The sequence below is a fragment of the Eretmochelys imbricata genome, chromosome 21 (assembly GCF_965152235.1).
Source record: "Eretmochelys imbricata isolate rEreImb1 chromosome 21, rEreImb1.hap1, whole genome shotgun sequence".
Classification (NCBI taxonomy): Eukaryota; Metazoa; Chordata; order Testudines; family Cheloniidae; genus Eretmochelys; species Eretmochelys imbricata.
In genome coordinates, this window is record NC_135592.1 from 10,885,136 (window position 1) to 10,908,922 (window position 23,787).

A 23,787-nucleotide genomic window follows, 5' to 3' on the forward strand; every position below is an offset into this window, starting at 1 on the left:
ATGGCAAAGTGCTTAGTCTAACAGCTATGGGCATTGGTTGGTCTTCAGAACAGCCCTGGCTTTGGAGGAAACCAGTTGCCTATTTTACTAAGCCGTAGATAAAAGCGCAGGGCATAAGGAACCTCAGTAAGTGAATGAATCCACACACACCGAACGCTCCACCCCCATTCCAAAAGCACCAGCAAGATCTCCTCTTAACCAACAGACAATGGAGCTGTAATAACTTCTTCCACAGATTTGGGGTGCTTTGCATCAAAATCAGTCACAAAAGTTTTTGTTATATGTTGTATTTCCACAATTACCCTATTTAGGACCACAAAATGATATGGCAGCTGCTCCCCAGCTGGAGCTTTCAGATCTTCAACTGGATCTTACACCAGTTTAGTCCAAACCTGAACAGCAGAATGGAAAAGGAAACAGAAAAGAAGAGTTCAGCTTAATGTTTCATAGATCTGATTTTTGAAGACCGCTTTTGGAAAACTGGAATCCTTCTGGCAGTGAGAACTGGAGCTAGGACATTTGTCTGGGAAAGGAAAGATCAGCCTTGCAAAAACAGGAGTATTTGGCATGAACATGCTTGCAGGAGTTCTGAAGCCAAGAGGTTAAAACTAGTTTGTACCTTTCACTAATATTTGATCAGACCATTCAGTTGGGATAGGCAGGTTACTATTGAGCTGACAATCAGCCCAGTGTATTTCAAACAAAAGTAACAAGCCAGATTTATGACTTCAAGCAAAGCAGGTCAGCATATACCTGCTTGGCTACCACGGGAAGTTCTCAAACAGAGGTGGGAACTTCAAGGATATGAGATGCAAAAGTATTGGTCATTCTCTCCTACTGCTTCTCACTTGGCACATCCCAGAGTCTCACAGAGCTTTTGATTGTGAACATAGTGTCCCTCCCCTGCAAAAAACCACCATGCAGTGTAGGTGTTCAATTCGTGATGGTGACAGATCACACATCCATCCAGCTTTCACAAGGTAATGTGTATGAAGCAATCTTAGTTTGTTCTGCCAACCTAATAATAAATTCTGGATGTGACAAAAAATACTCCACCTGCATTCCAAAAATGCTGTCAACAGGCAACAGACTCTGCCAGGAGCTTCCCACCAGCTTTGTCAGCCCTTTCAACACACAACAGGCTATCATTTTTGCTTCCTTTAGAAAAGGTACCAAATACACTGACACACAAGCATAGACTGGTGAAGAGGTTCCTGCAATTGATAGTTTCCTGCTGCAAAGTTACCTTTTAAAAAGTGTCGAGGTAGTGTTTAGATACCAGTTTACCAAGGAAAGAAAAGCACATGATCAAGAGCAGAGAAACTCTTCAAGGGCCCTGTATTCTAAGCAGGAGGTAATCAAATTAAGTAATATTAAGGTCCAGTCCATTTCAGCTTCTGTCAAAAGACAGTAGAAATCTCTTGGCAGCCTGAAACAAAACTCTGAGCTTTGTGCACAAGTGCTGCAAGACAAGACCAGATTAGTAAGGCTGTGATCTTTTTCCGTGTTGAGAAAAGAAACAGCAATTGTTGACTAGCCCACTGAACTATTATTAGAGTTACCTTTTGGCTGAAAGCAGATGAGGGATTGTTTGTGATGGGTATCACAACAAGTTAGAAGCAATGGATAAGCTAAACTCCAGTTAGTCAGAAGGAATCACTAGAAGATCGGCTGACCACCCTACACCTGCCTCCTGGGACTAGATTAGACTGAGTCATGTCAAAACAGATCATGATCCAAATCTCTGGATAGCAATGACAAACTAGCCCAGATTGTTGAGATGAATGTAACCCCTGCCCATGGAATTAGCTCCTTCTTCCTTTAGCTTTGCTCATCCAAGGTGTAGCTCCTGTCTGTTTTTATCTCTGTACCACCATGATAGCTGTCACTGCCTTCCAGACAGTTAGGCAACATGGGAAAGAGATTCTCCTTAAATAGCTATACCACATTTATCCCAACATACCTAGTATTTCAGTTGGGTTTCCAACACAGCTCATTGATACACTAATTTAAATCTTAACACATCTACACTGTTCTAGTCTAGGCTTCTTAATGAGTAGCAACGCAGTTGTGCTATACTGTATCAAAAGATATGATTGTTTTGACTTGTGGGCAGATGCATAGGAGAGACTAAAGGACATATTTTAATAGCCCCACCTCCCTTTTCACAGCACAATTTGTTTCCACCAAAAACCCCACATCCCGATTTTTTGCACCTGTACTTTACGGCAGGTGCAAATTTTAGTAGTTACATGCCTACCCAACTGCAGGTGCCAATCAAATAGACATATGTAATAACCAAATTCTGCAACCAAAATGAAAAGGAGTACTTGTGGCACCTTAGAGACTAACCGATTTATTTGAGCACGAGCTTTCGTGAGCTACAGCTCACTTCATCGGATGCATACCGTGGAAACTGCAGCAGACTTTATATACACACAGAGACCATGAAACAATACCCCCTCCCGCCCCACTGTCCTGCTGGTAATAGCTTATCTAAAGTGATCATCAAGTTGGGCCATTTCCAGCACAAATCCAGGTTCTCTCACCCTCCGCGCCCCCCCCCCCCCCACACACACACACAAACTCACTCTCCTGCTGGTAATAGCCCATCCAAAGTGACCACTCTCTTCACAATCTGTATGATAATCAAGGTGGGCCATTTCCTGCACAAGTCCAGGTTCTCTCACCCCCTCGCCCCCCTCCAAAAACCACACACACAAACTCAATCTCCTGCTGGTAATAGCTTATCCAAAGTGACCACTCTCCCTACAATGTGCATGATAATCAAGGTGGGCCATTTCCAGCATAAATCCAGGTTTTCTCACCCCCCCACCCCCATACACACAAACTCACTCTCCTGCTGGTAATAGCTCATCCAAAGTGACCAAAATGTGCAGGCACAAAATGCTCAAGCTCAGCTGAAAATTTATTCCCGAGGGTCTGTCTACACTGCAAGTGAAAGTGTGATTGGTCACAGGTGTGCCTATCTAGCTTTAATCTAGCTGCCATGGGTAACAACAATGTACATATGGTGACACAGACAACCAACCAGAATACATACCCAGGGACTCTACAGGACTTGTACTCCGGCTGCTAACCCATACCTAAGCCCAGGACACCACATGTACTCTGCTACTGTTACCCATTGTAGCCAGACTAAAGCTAGCATAGCTATGCCCACCTTCACTTGCAAGTGTGGACATATCCTAAGACTAGGACAACCAAGCTGTCATGTGTGACAAAGTAGACTTGATTCCACTGTAGCTGTGAAAAACTGGTAGATTAGTCCAGTATCTCAACTGAATTAATGAGTTTTTATTTCAGTTCTTTGCATGTACTTAAAACACTCGTGAAAGATGTTCATTTATCAATCCTGGAAATGTCACCCTCTAGATACAGAACATATACATCACACAAATAACGACAGGGCAACTTCCCCCACATTATCCCACCAATGTGCCTCAGCCTTTTACAGAGGGATCACTTATGGGGATAAGCAGAGATCAGTCGACAGGTACATTAGTTCTTGGCATCTCCATAAGGACTGAGCAGTGATTTGTGATAAGGCCATTGTCCACCAGGGCCTGGACGAAAACACAGTAAGCAATCATCAGACAGTAAGAGCTTTCAGTCACTACTGATCGAGGCTGGATTTGATTTGGCAATCTAGAGCTTTATAATCTATAATAATTTATAAAAGCTTTATAATCACTACTAATTCCCTGAGCAATCAAGCTCCAACTTTAAAAGGTTGTTGAGTTCCATCTTGAAGCAGGACCCAGTAAGTCTCATACAACTGTTGGTTTGAGGTGTATAATATGAAGAGGGCAATTGACAGTTTGCTGTACAGTTGCATCTCCTATTTTGGTACCTGCTGTAAGTAAAAGTTATAACAAATATGTAACCTCAGTACAAAGTGGGGTACTATAGAATGGATCCATTTGTACATTACAAGCAGTTTAACCAGTTCATCTACAGCACTGTAGTTCCTAACATTAGGACTTTATTAATGCAAACAGCAACTGAGTGTTCTTGTCCTACATAGCCTGTGTAAAGTACAGTTAAGCATGTTTAAAGGATTTTAAAATCAACTATTCTGGACACAGGACAATACACACCTAGACATGCCTCTTGCAATAATAGGATTCTGAAGTGTAAATAATCCTGTAATTCATTTTTCACGTATTTGTACACACAAGCATCTAAAAAAAAAGTTAAAATATCACTCAAACTTATTTGTATAGCATCCATCAAGCAAGCTTAAGGAGATTTTAAAACAGAGACAAGAAAAGATCACAAACAGGAATGGTCCAAGAACTGACTATTCCTGAACAGTGGCTCCTGAGACCAAAATGTTGAACAAGGCATCCCCATGCCCATTTGTTACAGCAAAAAAATTCTTTGGACGAATCCCAAGATGTGTAGGTATTTTTTTTTTTAAATCACCTATATTTGAGTCTGAAGATATTGTGGCTTTTTTTTCTTAAACATATTGGAGGTTGGAGAGGGCTCCAACCACTATCAGTTACAGCACCCAGCCAAAAGTAGGTTAACATCAAGGAGGATTTTTAAAATGTGGACCTAGCAGAATCTATCGGAGGAAAAGGGTGTTTTATTTTGTTTTGTTTAATATAAGGTGAGGAGCTGGCAGAGTTAGACGGTCTTATATTCAAACCCTTCCTTAGTAGGTCAGGCGGAGGCAGAAGGGAGGGCTTCACAGTTTGTAACCAAGAAGGACTATCACAATACACACCATGGTCTTGTCACCTACCCATTCTCCTGTTCTCCCAGGGCACCTACCTTACTGTACGTCACTACCGACAAGTTGTTCGAGTGACTGCTGGGGGAGAGATTTACAGAGTTTTGTGACAGTCCATTTTGATCTTGTTCAATTTGGTCAGGAGCAGGCCCCCACGTGTTTTTGCTGATTGTGCCTAGCTCAGAACCCCCAGGGTCTTTTAGGTTGTTTTCATCTGGTTGCCTGTTCTTCTGCGGAGAGGCGAAGGGGTTAAAGTTTCCTTCTACCTTGCGATGTGGTTGTGTGTTGAATTCCGTTTCGAAGGATGACAGCTGCTGCGTTACTCCTAAAAGTCCTCCAACCTCCACGCTGAGGATCACCCAGATGACATCTGTGAAAAGGGAAGGTCATTTAGGTCAGTATTAGATGTAGCTTACAGGGAAAGAGGGAGACCACTCCTGCCTCTGTAATACAATAATAGTATTTTTAACTTGCATAGCATTTTTCAACCACACATTTTTTCAGCATTTTACAAACATCAGGTAAGCCTAACACCTCTGAGAAGCAGGCAAGTCTTCTGCCAAGTAAGCAACAGTATGACAAGCAATAAACCAAAAAAAAAGTAATTATTGGCCTCACAACATAAAGGCCCACACGCAGTCTAATTTCCTACAGACTGAAAGCACCAAGGAAGTGAGACTTGCCCAAAGCCACAGAGCAAGAGTGAGTGGCAGACTGAAAGAACCCAGGAGACTACTCCCAGTCCTTCACTTTTCTGCTGCAGAATATGCTCATTTACACCAGCTTCGCTTACATCTGTATGTGAGCAATGTGGCTGAGTTATGTAAATGAATTTCCTGATTTTTACATTAATGGGTTACAGATTGTTGTAATAAGCCATAAATCTAGCGTGTCTGTTCAGTTCATGATTTTAGTGTCTAGCAGAATTACGAATTTAAGCTCCAAGGGTCGACATTTGAAAGTGTTGTGCAGGTTTTCTTTGAGGATGAGGACTGAGAGGTCAGATATAGAGTGATCACTTTGTAAAAAGCATTCACCCAGAGATGATACGGAGTTTTTCCGTCTCTTATTTTCCTGTGTCAGTTCATTCGAGTGTGTAGTGATTGTCTGGTTTCACCCACACAGTTGCTATTGGGGCATTTAGTGCACTGCATGAGGTATACCGCACGTTGTGATCGGCACCCAATAAGGACCAAAATGGTGGAGCATCCTTGTTTGATGAAGGTGATTTTAAGTGTGTTCAGGGGTGTGTACAGGGATTAAACAAAGACACTGAATTTATGGTTTATTACAACAACCTGTAACCCACTAACGACCCATTTTTGTCCTTTGACTGTAGAGGTGTTAACCGGCCACCCGACCTTGAATGGTCCCTTAGAGTGGTGCCCAAATTATTACACAGGACAGCCACAGAAACCTAAGCACAACCTTGTCTGGGCCAAACAAATTCTACATATTTTAATAAGATTAAAAGTCACCTGTCTTGATTTATATTTTAAGTTCAGCTTGTTTCATATGTATTTAGATAGGTGGTTTCTGCGTACAGTATTGTTTATTTACACACTGGTGATGTAAGCATGATGACAAAACACTAATGAATCAGCCTCCAGTATATTGCGTTGAAGCAAGCCACAGGTGTTTTGAAAGGCTCTGGTGGGTAACTTATGGCCCGCGAGCTGTCTGTTGGGCACTCGGCCTTAGAATATGTGCTAACCACTTATATTGAACTATCTGTTCCACCTTGCATTTAGCTGTGATGCTCAGAGTACCTTTCCCAGATCTGAAGAAGAGCTGTGTGTGGTTTGAAAGCTTGTCTCTCTCACCAACAGAAGTTGGTCCAATAAAAGATATTACCTCACCCACCTTGTCTCTCTAGTCAGCTGCTGGTTTTCCTCCAGATAAAGTTAATCTGCAAGCAGCCCAGCTGCTTGCAACATGCTGCCAGTGGCTGACGGGGGAAAAAGAGGACAGCAGATTCCTTTACAGTTTAGCGTGGCTATCAGTGCTTCTCAAAACAGGCCAACTCACAGCACCTCTCTTCTCATTTGGCCACCTTGCTTAGTTTGATAGGGTTTAGCTGCCTTTACTTTACCAAGCGAGACTAGGAGGATTCACTAGCCTCTTTTCAGCTCCCAATATTCCTTTTTCTTAGCTATCTTAGTTCATATATGAACGTATCAACAATCAACAGCCCCATATCCTACCCATGTTTAAATCCCTTATGAAACATCAATTAGGACACTGAAAAGGCACAAGAAATTAGACTAAAACCTATTACTTCTACAGAGGATTCTTCTCTCTTGGTTATACCAACACGGTCAGCAGCTTTCTGCAAAAAAGTCTGGCAAGTAGCGAAGTGGTGCCATCTGCTGTTAATCTCTGGCAACTCCTCAAGTTTTACCCCAGCATTAGAGGGGATGTCAATTCAGGAAAGGCCAGAATGATTAACATGTAATTTTTTAAAGGCTTTTTTCCCCTTCCCGATTCGAAAGGGAACTGCAAAGTTTGGACTTGAAACTTTCTGACATCATTAGTGGAATATCTGTACAGACTGAAAATTATACACAAAGTAGCCCAAAAATTATTTCCTTTACCCACCTGCCAAGCCCATAGTTTAGCCATTTGACCAGAAACAGTGAATGAAATAAATGCTCCCTAATATAAAACAGTTCCTCTACTGGAGAGGCTGGTGTCTGATCCTGGCGTGTTGTACCACATAGGTACAAGAGGCCATGTGTCCTAGAAGTTTTAGGCAATTCCTTGCTCTGGTGGTTGGAAACTGAGACTTCGAATGATGTCCTCCAGGGCCCGAAACCTCGCTTGTGGGAGGTGTGCCCTGGCGTGTGTTGAGTCCAGCACCTCCTCATGAACTCTATTCACTGAACAGGGAAGAGCACTGATTTCCCCATGTTCAGGATAAGGCCCAGTTCATCTAACATCTTACTTATAAAGTCGACTTGTGCCCCCACTTGAGCCCTGGAGTGGCCCTTGATAAGCCAGTCATCGAGGTACGGGAACATCTGTACCTGCCGCCTGTGCAGGAACACAGCCACGACTGCCATGCATTTGGTAACACACGAGATGCCGCTGACAGGCCAAATGGGAGGACTGTGAACTGGTAGTTTTTGTTGCTCACCACAAACTTGAGTTACCTTCTGTGGGATGGTGTAATTGCTATATGAAAGTACACGTCCTTCAAGTTGAGGGCGGAATACCAGTCCCCTGGATCCAAGGAAGGGATGATGGAGGCCAAAGAGACCATGTGGAACTTCAGTTTCCTCATTAACTTGTTGAGCTCTTGCAGATCTAGGATGGGCCTCAGCCCACCTTTGGCTTTCAGTATTAGGAAATACTGGGAATAGAAACCTTTGCCCTTCAGCTCCTGAGGAACCTCTTCCACTGCTCCTAGTAATAGGAGCGAGTGCACCTCTGTATGAGGAGTTGCTCATGAGAAGGGTCCCTGAAGAGGGACAGGGAAGGGGGGTGAAGGGCAGAGAATTGGAGGGAGTATCTTCTCTCTACTGTGCAGAGCATCCAGCAGCCCAATCTGATACGGGCCCACGCAAGGTAGAAAGGGGATAGTCGGGACGAGAAGGTAAGGCGGGATGGATCCAGTTCAAGTTCTGGTGCATCGTCCTTGTTCCCACCTTCAAAAGGCCTGCTTCTGAACGGATGAAAGTTTGGACGGGCCAGAGCCCTGGCCTGAGGACGGGTAAGGCCTATTCCTGCTGCTCCTGTTTTTTCTCCGTGAGCCATCCTGCCAGTTCTGCGGTTGGTAGAACCGCAGAGCAGGTTGTGGCCTAAAATGCCTCCACTGCGTGGCGGGGGTGTGGAGGCCCAGCGATTTGAGGGTGGCTCTTGAGTCTTTTAGGCCAGTGGTTCTCCAACTTTTTTTCGTGCACCACTTGAAAATTGCTGAGGGTCTCGGCGGACCACTTAATGATCTTTCCAAATGTTGTTTCTACAATTAGCTAACTACTGTAAAGCCCTTTAGATAAAAGCGCTATATATTTAAAAAAAACAAAAAAACCCACCTTAACTTTTTTTGTTCTACAAATAAAAGCACACAACTCATATTTTAATATCTGTAGCCTTATCTTTCTAATATGATGATGTGCCCTCTCTCCTCCACTGCGGCATCACCCTAGCTGGGGCTGGGAAGATGGGGGTCTCTCCCCCACCACAGCAGCCTCTGAGCTTAGGCTGGGAAGGAGGGCCATTTCTCCCTGGGAGCTGCAGCCCTGGAGCTGGGGAAAGTTGCCTCTTTCTCTGGCCACCACAGCCCTGCACATCCCAAATTCCCTTCACCCCCTCTCCTCACCCCAGTGGCCCCTCCCACTTACCCCGTATTCCCCCCAAGGCCACCAACTCACCATACGTGGTACGTCTTCTCCAGGGTCCAGGCACCTAATTAGTGGAGCCACATCTATGCGGCTCCACTCATTAGGTGGGTGGCCCTTCGTTCTCTCATGTGCAGCTGCCCAGGCGCACACATCAGAGGGACCTATCCGCGGACACCCTGAACAGAGCTCACGGATCACTGGTGATCTGCGGACCACCGTTTGAGAACCTATGTTTTAGGCTATGTAGCCTTTTATCCGTCTTTTCAAAAAAATAGAGTCACACAGTCAAAGGGGAGATCCTGAGCGGTCTTCTGGACCTTGTATGGCACACCTGATACCTGGAGCCAGGAGCCCCTTCTCATGGCAATCCCTGTAGACATCACCTGTGTGGCTGCATCAGCCCTGTCCAGAGTGGCCTGCAACGAAGCTCAAGAACTGAGCTTGCCCTCCTCCACCAGGGCCGAGAATTCGGCATGGGAGTCCTGCAGCAGCAGCTCTGCGAACTTTGCCATTGCCCCACATGTATTGTAGCAGTACCCGCTGACAATGGCTGGCTAATTAGAAATGTGGAGCTGCAAGCGCCAGTGGAGTAGACCTTTTTACCAAAAGGGTTGAGTCATTTCGCCTCCCGATTCTTTGGGAAAGGGCCTGGGTAGCCCTGGTGCTCGCATTGGTTAGCAGCGTCCACAACCTAGGAATCTGGTGGAGGATGGGTATACAAGTGCTCGTAGCCCCTGGACAGCACAAAATAGGGTCCTTCATTGCATTTGCCATAGCGAGCAATGAAGCCAGGGTCTGGAACAAGATTTTTGTGGTGCTGGCAGTGATCTTTATGACAGGTAGGGCAATACGTGCTGGTCCAGAGGGTGGGGAGGATATCCACCACAGGATCTGAATCCTCCATTACCTCCTACGCCTGAATGCCCAGGCCCCGGGCAACCCTCAACAACTTCTGTAGGACCCTGTTGCCCTCCAGGGCTGGGGCTACCGAAGTGCCTGCCTGCACTTCATCTGAGAAGGAAGAGACGCCCGCAAGGAGTGGCTGCTCTCTCCCCTCCGCACCCAAGGGGTCCCGCGGCGCTTGGGGATCCTGGGCTGGAGCCGACACGAACTGTGCATGGCCCTCTGTGCCAGAGCTGTATACGTCGGTGCCAAGGCCACCAGTGCCCAAGTTGTCGAAGCTGGAACCGATGGTGTTGGGGCTGTCAGTGCCAAGGACGTCAGTGCTGATACCGCTGGGGCTGGAGTAGCCGACGCCAGTGCTGCAACGGTTGGGATGGCATCAGGAAGTGATGGAGCTACCCCGATCCTGCTGATGTAGACTGTGCTGGAGGCTGTATGAAAGTGGCCAAGGGCACCGATGACGCCCTAGAATGAGACACTTGGCTCTGCCCTTGGCCTTGGTGAAAGGCCCAGGGAGTCCAAAAGGGCCACTGTGCCAGGGGCTGCCACTGCACGGGCCACGGTGCCGGGTAAGGGTGCTGGTCTCATGATGACCTGGACTGTCTACTTCTGTTCCTTTGAGATCTATAGGAGTCAGACTCCGAGGTCCCCAAAACGGAGGACCACGGAGGAGCAGTACTTTGAGTCTCTGAGGGTCCATGCCGAGGGCTTGGGGACCGACTAGGCTTCTGACCCTGTTCTGGCACCGGGAAGCAGCACTGGGGATGGAGACCATCAGGCCATCATTGCAGGCTTTCCCCTTGACAGTGCCGGGGGGAACGACCGGTGCCAGCAACCTCTCCCGTCCAGGCAGGGAGAATGGTGCCGTGAGCTGGAGCCATGTGCTGCCTCAAACACCTTTGGAGTCGACGGAAGGTTACTTGTCAGCTCAGCCTCGGCAAGCAAGAAGGGTCAGGACTTGACCGCCCTTCCACGGGGGCAGGAGTCGTGGCAACCGTCTCTGGCAGTGAGGCTGAAGTACCGTGGCCTGACTCAGGTCTTACAACGGCCGGCTCCTTGGCTCTAGCTGGCGGGGGATGGAACGGTCCCCCTCCAGCCTCCTCTTCTTCTGCAGCACTGGCAAATTGAGACTGGTGCCTGCCTGCGGCACATGACCCATGAGTGGAGCCATGACGGTGCCGAGAGTCCTTGTTTTTACTCAGCATCGATCCCAGTGTCGAGGGTGCCGGGGCACTGCATACTAAGGAGGAGGTACTCGGCGCTGGGTCCACTGACCCGGGGTCGGACTGGGGCCGGAATGCCACTTCCATTAGTAGGATCAGGTGCTGATCTCTATCTTTCAGTGTCCTGGGGCGAAACCCCCTGCAGATCCTACAGCGATCCTTTTGATGGCTCTCCACCAAACACTTCCAACATGAAGTGTGAGGATTGCTTCTGGGCATACACTTGCCGCAGACCTCACAGACTTTGAAGCCAGGAGACCGCAGCATGCCCTAGCACTGGGATAGAGCTGGAGGGGAAACCCCCCCAAAGGAAACTTAAGTAGTAGTTAGTGTTAACTAAGTAAAGTACCTACTAACTATATACAGATTGCCAAATGCGCTTGTCACGACAAGAGCCAGGGGAAGTTCCAGCTAACCATCACTGGCGGTATGAAGGAACTGAGGGGTGGGCGGGTCAGGAGGGTCCCATATTGAACACCATGATGGCACCACTCCAGGGGGCACCCGGACTGACCCAACGGATACTGCTAGGGGAAAAATCTTCCGGCTGCCATGCGCGTGCGCACATCTGACTGGAATTGACATGAACAAGCACTCGAAGCAGAAGTAATTATTTCCATTACTCCAGCTTTCACGGCTTTTCCCAACCCAACTGGTACAATTTATTTGCAATTGTTATGGCTTTGTATAAGCATTAATACAGTTTCATTCATGGATTAAAAGTCTCAGGCATGTGACTTGCAAGTTAGATAGCCAAAAAAATTGAGAATCTCAATGCCAGCCCAGTAATTTAGCATCATCTGAATTCAATTTTGGAGCCCCCTAGATCCTGTGGGGCTGGGAGAGCTGTGGAAGTAGCACATTTAGTTCCAGGAGAAGCACTGTGTTATTTTCAAAAAACACCTCTGATTAATGCTCTTAAGTAGCACTGCACTCCAGAGGAAGCCAATTCCAATCCTCTTTAGGGAGGAATGATTGTTTTAACATCTTAGGGGTGGGTTTAGGTGGGGAGGGAAACTGAGGGATGGCAAAATTCTCCTCCCAGTACACACACATTGGGCTAGTCAAAATTAGCTATGCTGCACATATCTGGAAGGATACCTACTGGTAATAGCCAGCTCCATTACCAACATTTTAAAAAAGGGAATTAAAGCATCATATCATTTAAAAAATCTAACAGGGAAGAAACTAATACATGAGTAAGGACCTAAAAACATATGCAGAGATCACCAAGGGAAAGCAAATTTCCTCTCTAGATACCCCACGCTTGGAGAAACAAAGACAAAAGAATGCTTCTACAAACAAAATTATTCCCACATTCCAAGCATAAGTAATTTTATGACCAACATCATCTGTAGTTATCCCAGCAAAAATAGGGGTAATCAAACCATGCTTCACAGCACTATCCAATCATGCAGAGGGATCAGGAAAGAATTCCACACACTGTGTACAACACTGAACCAGCTATAAATTATGGGGCGGGATTTTCCTTGGAAGCAAGTTATCACTCTTGATGTGTCTCATTTGATATGACACCACTTATGTTTCTAACTGAGGAATGTAAATATCAGAAAGAGCTATAGATGAAAAAAAGCAAATAAGGAAGATTTATAACCTTTACCCCACACTTTACTTATAATGACCTTCAAAAATAAAAATCACATGCTCTTACATAGCTCTGCAACAACAAAGACAACTGCAGTTATGTAGATATCCTGAACTGAAATAAAAGCAGGAGAGAAAGCTATCCTCTCATTTCAGGTATAAATTACATCCCCTTCAAAAACAGCTCGGCTCCGCTGATAGTTCTCAATAAGCGTGTACTTTTTGAAGAGGGTAATTATTTTGTCCCATGTTGCTAATATTTCTCATTTGACCCCATGCAGTTAGGGCACTCTAATTGACAAAAAAAATCATGAAAATCTTGTTAGCAATGTTCTCGCTAGCCATTAGTACCAGTGAAGGTTCAGTGCAAATCTTAAAGGAGTGAAGTGTCCTGCAGAAGAGGTCAGTGGGTTATTTATTATTCAGGTGGGGCCCAAAATATCTTAGGTACTTTCCAAATACAGGCCACATTTTCCAAAACTGGATGCAAGAAGTTAAGGCTGGTTTACATTTAGATTTTCCTGGCTTAACTATTTTGATTAAGGGTGTGATTTTTTTTTCCAATTTATCTATTTTTAACAATTTATGTTTTACCAGTATAACAAATGTAAATCAGCCTTAAATCATAGAGTCATAGGACTGGAAGTGACCTCGAGAGGTCATCTAGTCCAGTCCCCTGCACTCATGGCAAGACTAAGTATTATCTAGACCATTCCTGACAGGTATATGTCTAACCTGCTCTTAAAAAACTCCAATAATGGAGATTCTATAACCTCCCTAGGCAACTTATTCCAGCGCTTAACCACCTTGGCACTTAGGAAGTTTTTCCTAATGTCCAGCCTAAACCTCCCATGCTGCAATTTAAGCCCATTGCTTCTTGTCCTACCCTCAGAGGTTAAGAAAAACAATGTTTCTCCCTCCTCCTTCTAACAACCTTTTACATACTTGAAACTTTTATTATATCCCCCCTCAATCTTTTCTTTTCCAGACTAAACAAACTCAATTTTTTCAATCTTTCCTCATAGGTCATGTTGTTTTCTAGACCTTTAATCATTTTTATTGCTCTTCTCTGGACTCTCCAATTTGTCCACATCCTTCCTGAAATGTGGCACCCAGAACTGGAAACAATGCTCCAGGTGAGGCCTAATCAGCACAGAGTAGAGCGGAAGAATTACTTCTAATGTCTTGTTTACAACACTCCTGCTAATACATCCCAGAATGTTGTTCATTTTTTTGCAACAGGGTTACACTGTTGACTCACTATGACCCCCAGCTTCATGCTCAAATAAACTGGTTAGTCTCTAAGGTGCCACAAGTACTCCTTTCCTTTCTGCAATATTCCTTCCTAGGAGGTCATTTCCCATTTTGTGTGTGCGCGCAACTGAATGTTCCTTCCTACATGGAGTACTTTGCATTTGTCCTTATTGAATTTCATCCTATTTACTTCAGACCATTTCTCCAGTTTGTCCAGATCATTTTGAATCAGTGTAGCTATAGCTATATGGGAATAGCCATCCAGTGTAAAACATTTCTATGCTATTATAACTGCACCCAAACTGGGGAAGGAGGGCAGGATTATAGTACCATCAGCACAACTTCCTAGTTTAGATAAAACGTTAGAATTCAAAGTCGATACTTAGGTGCCTAACTAAGCTGCATGATTTTCTAAAGTGCATTCCATTAAAACACACGGGAATAAAATTTACAATACCTCTAGATTATCATTTGGATATTAGGAGGCTGACTGGGATACCAGCATCTATTTGGCCAACAGCAATACAAGAACGAAGGCTCCTACCTTCTATGGTTTGGGAGCATTACAAATAAGAGAGAACTACAAAGAGAGGAATAACTTACCTCCATAATAGAGTCCTGTAGCAGTGCACATGCGCCACTGTCCCTGATACATTCCCGCTGTGCTGGGGCTGCACATCTGAACGCTGACATCTGCAATCTCCTGGGGCTCTAGCGATCTGACCATCACCATGTTTACATGGCCAAACTGGTCTCCCCCGACGTACTTAAGACAAACCCCTGGGGGCCATGCCTCTGTCCCTGATTGAGCAGAAAAAGGTATTAAAGTGTCAGTGACAATGCAACTGTAGCGACTTCGCATCTGCTTCTTTTCTGGCAAGTGCCTGCATGAGTAGATAAACATTTTATTAAAAGAGTTACACTGCTCTGTTGAACAGTCAAGGAGATTCCAAGTTGGCTAACAGATACCAGCCTAGTCAAATTTTCTAGTTCTCATACAACAGCAAAGGGAGAGAAAGATTTTCATACAAAACACAACTGTTCCAGCATGTGACCAACTGGAAGGAAAGACCTGTAAAATATGCACAAGTCCTTTAAATTTTGAGAAACCCAGAGCCGTGATTTAACAAAGGCCATCAGTAATCAATAAATCTGAGTGAGAGACCTGTGAGGACACGTTCCGCTGCACTTTAGCCATGTTGGGGACACAAGTAGCACTCAATGAAGATGACCAACTAGTTTTTCCATCTTAATTTTACTGTTTTTGTTTCCCTCCCCCCAATCTCATAACTGAAAATATTTTAATAGGAAACATGAGACATTTTCTGCCAGGGTGTCAAGTTCCTTTTTCAGTTTGTTGGCAGTCTTGGGAAGAGCAAATGCTTTTGTTCTCCCTGTTTGTAAACTTATGAACTAGAAATAACATCTTCTATATTGTTTTATTTCTCCTTCCTGCAGTGAGCCCCTCCCAGCTCCTTGATGGTGTGGCTGAACTCTGACAGTGAAAACTGAGATCCAAGTTTAGACTGAAGTTCTAGGGGCTGATGTTGTATAGCATGAAGGAATGGAGCAAGGTGGTATTTCCTGTACACGCAACAGCTCATTTGAGGGCAGATGCAGCAGTTTCATGCAATGGCAAAAGAGGAGGGGATGGTGAGATGGAAAAACTGTGGAGAATGGCTTTGAAAGAGTTGTAGAGCATGGCTCCAGTGGATGTGTGAATATCAGTGCCAACATGGCATTTGGATGCTCTCTCTGAGATCGTGATATGAGCTGGACTGATAAATCTGGTTTCTGGGCTGTAGCGATTGCATTCTGCTTGCTGTAAGTTAATGGGAGCAGTTTAGGGACGTCTGTGAGCTGCAGAGAAATTTGGACAGATATATATGATTATTGCAAGCCGATGCTGAGATGGCAACTCTGGATAGGTATTAGTGACCAAGGGACATCTTGTAGGAGCATTCCTTGAGATACCTGACTTTACGGAAAAATCTGTTTTCTGGAAGTACTGCAGTGAGGGCATGGCAGCGAATCATTATTTGTGGGGTTTGGACCTAGAAAGAAACCCATCAACTGAGGAAGTATCAGTGTGGAATAGTTGGAATGGGATCAGGGCAGCTATTTTGGACCCAGCTACAGATAGAAACAGCATGAAGGTTGGGGGCCCTTGGAAAAGGAAGATCTGAGTGATTACCAGGCCTTATGTTGTGATGTGTGGGAGCTATGGAGTGTGATGACTTTTGTGTGAAAGGGTGTGCAGCCTGGCAACATGGTTTTCGTTTAAATAATATATGTGATTTTTATCAGTTTTAATGGCTTTAAGTTTGCCATGTGCTTAGAGTGCTATAGCTGATAAGCGCCATTAAAATGAAATGATGATTATGTCATTCTATTTCAGTACATGCATTTCTCAGGAGATGACAGATTGCAGTAACCGTCCAAAGGAGCTCGCAGCAGCTAGAGGGAGACTGGGATATGGAAGTAAGTCCATTGAATCGGGGTGATTCTTTAGTCCTATTATACAAGATTGGCGAGCCTGCAAAAAGACTATCACACTGTAGGAGGACTGGACCTTAGTTTTTGACAACAGGCAAAAAGCCCCTACCTGAAAACAGTTTATTCATAAACAGAACTACATGCTTACAGAACTCTAATTGACCTGTTCAACCAACTGAGTACACAACAGCTCTGCTCTCTGCATCAGACAGAAAGCAGCTCTGCCACACCAAATCCCTCAAAGCGATGCCTCACTCTGTTTTTTTCATGTTTTAGAACTGAAGTCATTTAATCAAGGGTTCCTGCAGGATCATTAAGAATCTTGGCTTCACTTCAGCATCTACCTAGCAAGTGCTAATCTTGAACATTCCAGTTCTTGGATATTAAATATTAATTGAAATAATTTTTAAATGTAAGACACTGGCCTAATCTGCACAGTAAAACCACCTCCACAAAAACGATAGTTAACCTGGATTGAAGCTAAACCAAGTTGTAACAGTGTGGTCTGGCCTTTGTGGATAAGCCGAAGTATTGTTATAACCAAAATTTACGAAAGAAAGTAATGCTTTAACCCTGGTGGAAGCCAAAACAAAGTTTGGTTTTGACAGGAAGCCACAAAAACCAAGGAATTCTAAGTTGAAACTGTTTCCTTCAACTCCCTACCCACATCCTACAAGACCCAAGGACTTTAGGAAGGGAAACAAATTTTAAAGACAACAAAAAATTCACTGAATCTAACAATTATCTAGAAATTTTTTTAAGAAACTGAAAACCCAAGTTTTCATGAAGACACAGCTGTTACTTGTGGCAGGGATTTTATGATTTACTCATAAAAACCAAAGGAAAAAAACCAAGAGAATGAGGACGGGGGAAGCAAAGGGTTTTTAGTTACTAAAAACAGGTCTGTCAATCAACAGTAGATTTCACATATGGGGATTTCATTTGGAGCTAGTATTTTCCAGTCTCATCCTGAAGGGTTCTGTAGCTTAGACAGGACCTGGACTTTTAGGAAACTCCACCTCAACTTCTGAGAAGATTATAGTGCCTTTGCCATGGGGGTTGCTAAGGTGAAAAACTTGTTCCCCCTGGATCTATCCCTCATCACTTGTCAAGAATGTCTCGTATTTCACACTAATTGTCCATATATTATATACATAGTAAATGTACAAATTTGCCAAATAGTTTTGCACATTAGAAATAAAGTGCTCAACAGTCACCTTTCCATTTTACCCAAACAGCCACCAAATACACACAGGAAAGTCCAATAGTACACCGAAACCCTTTCCCTGCAATTGGTGTTTTTTCATATGAGCGCCAGCCTACAAAGCGTTGAGTCTATCTTTACCTCACTTCTTGCCCTTATGCCCTGTACCCAAGTCTAAGTTTTTAGGATGGTGGGGTTTAATAACCGTTTGTTTTATAATGTTTAGCATATTACTATACAGTGCTCCAAGCTCTGTGGCAAGAAGAGTCATTTATGATTTTTAACACAGCTGTAATTTGCTCACACACGATTAAGAACATTAGTCCTCGTTATGCTATCATTCCTGTGCACAGAAGCAGCAAAAGCATGATAATTAAATTCAGATACACAGGTGAACTACTCATGCGACAGCCGGTCATTGCAGCACTCGAGGACAAAGTATTATCTCCCTTTGAATCCACAGATCTCATTTTCCTCCCATAATTACATCTCAGTAGATAAGCACTGAGAGTTTATTTTGCCTGGCCTCAATTCAGACTCACACGGAGATGACTGTTTTGGCTCACCTCACGCTGGAATGTTGTCTCCACAAACTTGCATCACATCCTCTCCTCTAGGAACTGCCACAAGATTACTCTGTTCCTAATTTCACACAATTCACACCGTTTTAATAGAATTGCAACTGTCACAGCCTTGCAATGAGAGTAATTTAGTCTGAGTTTACACCATCTCCTCTCAGAGTTGCATCACCTCCACTGATTTCTTGACACTCTCATGGGTTCTATAAAGTGCCCCACAGTTAATTGAAGGGACAGTGTATAGACCACACAAAAAAAAGAATGAAATGCAGTTCTAACATACTGGCTGCTCATGAGTTTCAAGGAGTTTAAATAAAACAATTCTGATTTTAAATGGGCTGAGTTCATTTGCTGAAAAATATCCCTTTTTAAAGGTAAGCTGTTTCCATCCTCTTGCTGGAAGAGATTCTGATTAGAAGAGCCTTTAAGTGACAGAAAAGACTGAAAATTAGGAATCCTGTACTGAATGAATACCTAAGAAAATAACTTCCTACAGAATTTGCCAAGTAAAGATAAAATGCAAAGGAAGAGACGGGAACTCAAAATACCACTGAACAGCGTAACTGGTCACGTGCATCTGTCTGAATCAGAATTTTGGATAACACTGTCCCCATACAAGGGCTGATCATGCTCCAGTTGCAGTCTGTGGCAAGGCTACTGATTTCAGTGATGTACGATCTGGCCCCAGAGCACCACTCACTCCATTCACTACAGTAAGGCTAAATCTGTTCCTAGAGAGTTGTTCCAATACAACTATCATCCCAATTAAATACCTCCTCCTAAGTGAAGCACACAGCATAGGGACAGAAGAAGAACTAGAAGAATAAAGAACTCCATCAACAGAAACAGCTGAACTATTTTAGGATCACTTCTGTGTCAAATGGTTTTACTTTCAGACAGAATTTGCCACACAAATTCCTTGTCCTCCGAGTTTGAAAAGTTCAGGATATCCAACAGCCAAAACAGAAGGTCTGAACAGGAAAACAAACATCCCCATAAATACAATGGTGCTACCAGGCTACTGTTCTTACAAAGAGCTCAAAGTAAGTACACCCAATAAACTAATGTACTAATGAAGGGAACAACAGAAAATATCAACCCAGTTTAGAGGGATGGAAACTGCTGACGTGATTGAGCTTGGGACTGAAAAGAAGAGAGGTTGTAAGGTCCTTCTAAACCCATACAGACACCATCTGGCTCTATCCTGTCATGTTACCTCCAACACAAAAGAACCCTCCTGGGAAAGGCAGTGAGGAAGGTAGAAGAGGAAGGGGCTGGGAAGCAGATATCACATCACATTTGCTTTCTTTTCTTTCTAACCTATACACAGGCCTTGGCATTACAACATCTTCAGACTGCTAAGCTTCCTTGGGGAGTTAAGGTAGATAAGACAGAAATTACAGCTCCCCACCTGTCAACATAACATGCTTCCATTTTGCCCAAACGTCAGTGTCCAATAAGGTGAACATTTTCAAAGGCACCAAAAAGGCATTTCAATGGTTTTTGGGCACTTAGCTTCCCCTTGTGTCTTTGAAAGCCTCCCCCTTCATTAACACCTTGATATGAAATAACTTTACTCCTGCAGAATAAAAAATCATTTTGAACAAGTGGATCTTTGTTTCTATGAAGTTTCCATCTCAGTTCAATGAAAAAGGAAAGATTTACCCCCATTTACCTGTATTTTGTATTCTCCATGTTTTTGTAAACTGGGTATCAGGAGGGATGGACTCTCCTTCTCCTATGGTAACATCTTCAACGAAGGACATGGAGGGCACATTGATGTTCGGACTCTCAAAGTCATAGTAGGCTCCAATGGCTGCTTGTAGGTTCCTGGAAACCAAAACAGAATGCAGCCTTAAGTACAGACCCATTGAATCAGGTCACTCTCAAGGGTTTATATATTCCATCTCTTAAAGCTAAACAAAAAAATTAAAGAGCATTAGCTCCGTTAGATTAATTTTGGAGTACAAGGTCTTCTGATCCTCTGGCTGTATGGGATGGATGAAGCATAAAAAAACGTGTGTGATTACTCAATTCTCAAGACCAAAATGGTATAATTGCTGGATTGCTAGGATACAGGCCCTGATGCTTTCAAGATACATGGTTAGACACAGAATGGCAGGAATTCCAATCAAGGAGCCTATTTATTTACTGCTGACAGCATACTCAATCCTGAACACAGTCCCAGCACCACGGAGCTTATTATCTATTTCAGACAGAGTGTACTTAAGATGCAGTAGATCAGGTGAGGCTATGACTACACCAGAGAGCTTAAGTGGCACAGCTGCACCTGCACCCAGCTGACAGAGAGCTCTCCCACCAACTTAATCCACTCCCAACGAGTGCCAACATAGCAATGTCAACATCGGTGCTTAGGTTGGTGTAACTTATGTCACTCGGGGGGGTAGCTTATTCACATCCCTGAGCTACGTAAGTTATACCAAAATAAGTGGTAGTATAGACGGAGCCTTAGGAAAGAGATGATTAAGAGATTGACAGAGGTCTGTAAAATCATGAATGGTATACAGAAAGTGAATGGTGAATTGTTATTTACCCCTTTGCACAACACAAGAACTAGGGGTCACCCAATGAATAGACAGCAGATTTAAAACAAACATATGGAAGTACTTCTTCACACAATGCACAACCAACCTGTGGAACTCATTGCCATGGGGCATTTGAAGGCCTAAAGTATAGCTGGGTTCAAAGAAGAATTACCTAAATTCATGGAGGATAACTCCGTCAATGCCTATTAGCCAAAATAGTCAGGGACACAACCCCAGTGCTCTGGGTGTCCCTAAACCTCCAATTGCCAGAAGCACCTGATACCGGCCACTGTTGGAAGATAGGATACTAGCCTAGATGGACGATTGGTCTGACCCAGTATGGCTGTTCTGATGTTCTTTTTAAATAAACAGGGTTGCAAAGAGTTACCTATCATCAATCTCCCCTCATAATGGAAACAGCCCACTAGACACACGCCCCGCAATACTAGCTAACTGCTTAAGGCAAAAGGAGTAACTATCTTATATGAAAATTAGGTATGTCTGTAAAAGCTATCTGGACTGGGGGGAAGAAGGGATAGAGAGCTTAGGTTTAAATACATGTTAGCCACAATCACGGCTGCATTAACTTGCATCCTGTTTAAGTCATGGATAATGTAACCAATGCATCAGGTGACACTGGAGGAATGTCCTGCAGGACATAATAGGTAGTTTTAGGCAGTCAAACAGGTTAAGGATTTTTTTTTTTTAATTGTTAGGTTTTACCTAGCATGGAGCAGACTTTGATCATAATAGCCACCATGCAAGGTTTTCACTGACACACAATCAATGCATTTTATACTATAAGCCATTATTCAACTCTAGGCATTTTCTACATAGGAAAGATAGGACTATATTTAAAACAGCCAGCTCAGTCAAATGTTACAGGAAGGGTGCATGTCACATTAGCCAATAAATGAAAACAAATGCTTGGTTTTATGTCATCAGATGCCAGTTGCTTATACACTGAACAAGATCTACATAACTCACAATGGAGCTGTGCCAAGAGGTTACTGTTCACTCAACTGGTTAACACCATGATCTAGACTTCAGTCTTCTCTGAAATTTCTTCCCCACATTACCCTGACCCAAGGTTAAAGATATTACAGTAGTCAGATATGGTACTACCACACACAGCTCTTCCTCCTCTCCATCCATAAACACACAGAGATAAATCTCCAGACATCCTAAAATGTCTGATCCCAAGTATGCAGCACACAAGCAATAAAACTATTACACTAAGATTAAAAAAAACCCAAGGAAACAGAAGACAGATCTTGAGGGAAAATTCTTCAACAAATCTGAAAGCAGCCTGTAGTATTTTGTTCTGTTTGCTTGGCTGTAAGCATACTTCAGAGGGTAGTGGGGCTATTTGTGCATCAAGGCCCCCTGCCAAGTCTCTTCCCATCTCTGTGTCATATTTCATCAGCTTGCTTTGCCACTGTGAAACAATTCAGAGTCTGCTGCAGCATTTAATAAAAAAACCCACTGAATAAGATGCAAGAAAAGTAGACTTCCTGTCCCAGTGTGTCCAGGTATCACGACCCCTCCCTCCCTGCCTGCCCACCCCCACTCCACACAAAGAGTTGGGTTTTGCTTTGTTGTTCTAAATGCTCGGGCAGTCGCAACAGACGATTCAAGGAAATTTATAGAGACTAAGTAGAAAATGAAAGTAACAATATAGAAGAGTAGCAAGAGAATGACAACGCAAATCTCCAAAGTTCAAGCAGGAGAATGCTTCGACACTGAACTGCTTCAAGAGAGTCTACTGTGAGGCAGTATGGCATAAATCATGCACTGCCTGGTTACACAACCAGCAGACAGATTAGACAGCAACATTTCCTTGTTGTCTTTGTCTTTTGGGAGACATCAAATGGAGTATGGGCTTAAATATGATACCTCTTCTTTTGGGAAATCACACCTTGCACCAGCCAATGGACACACTAGGAAACCATCTGAACCTTGAACTACAAAACCACAGGAAACCCTGATTCAGTTCCCCACCAATAACCCCATACCTCCAATTCAGTACCAGAGACATTTACAAGCACAAATTTTGAAAATCAGAAAAATACTTAAAAGCAGAGATCTGCAGATATCCGTGGACCATGTTTGCAGATCAGATGCGGATACAAATTTTGTATCCACATAGGACTCTACTTAAAAGCTGATTTTCATCTCTCCTCCCAAAAACCACTTCACTGGTTTCAAGTCCAAACAAGCACATTTGAAGCCCTGCATGGTGCCATCTCTTGTCTAAGTTTCTGTCCTCCCTCCCTATTACTATTTCTGTGTATCACACCAGTGTGTGAAGCACTTTAGAGTCAGGTACAAAAACAAGGCCCCCTCTCTGAAGCATTTATGATCTTACAAACTCCTGATTTATGCATTCAATCCTGCTATCCCCTCCCACTTCCACAAACCCCTTGACTTCATTCCTTCGTCTACGCTGCCCTACATCTGGTGCACCAGCCCTCTTTCAGTGTGACAGCCCACCTCACTCTTCACTAAATCTCTCCCCAAAACTCACTATTCATCAGGCCTTCTCCTGCCTACATGACAAAGTTATATATAAACTAATAATAAATGTGGAACTGTTAAGACAAGTGCTAACTTAACCAACATAATCCACATGAGTAAACTGTCACAGTTCCAGGGTTAGCTGCTTTGTCAGCTTTCTGGTCTCGCTGAGTGCATCTCCTTCAGTCCCTGGGCATTGTGCCTTTATGTATCTCAGGTGGAATCACATGATCCACCCACTCGTAGATGGGGCCCAAGGCGACAGTACCCCATGTGCTGACTGTGCTTACTTTGCCAGTCCAACTGGGTTCAGCACCTGCAATTCTTTCCTTCGGGAGCCTGTAACCCGTGGTGAA

At 43.9% G+C, this 23,787-nt stretch overlaps 1 protein-coding gene across 5 annotated transcripts in view; it reads right to left on the reverse strand.

Annotated features, from left to right (window-relative positions):
• The window catches only part of ILRUN (inflammation and lipid regulator with UBA-like and NBR1-like domains), a 56,532-nt gene that overhangs the window by 15,611 nt on the left and 17,134 nt on the right, over window positions 1–23,787 (reverse strand). For 3 of the 5 annotated variants that reach the window (XM_077839596.1, XM_077839595.1, XM_077839594.1), the window contains 3 exons: window positions 20,044–20,198; window positions 14,694–14,891; window positions 4,804–5,132 (listed from right to left, as the gene is read on the reverse strand). In XM_077839596.1, coding sequence (XP_077695722.1) covers window positions 4,804–5,132; window positions 14,694–14,891; window positions 20,044–20,198 — 682 coding nt within the window. Of the gene's footprint in view, window positions 1–3,298; window positions 4,206–4,803; window positions 5,133–14,693; window positions 14,892–20,043; window positions 20,199–23,787 lie in introns of those variants that run through there. The other 2 variants (XR_013348568.1, XM_077839597.1) reach the window with 2 other exon arrangements.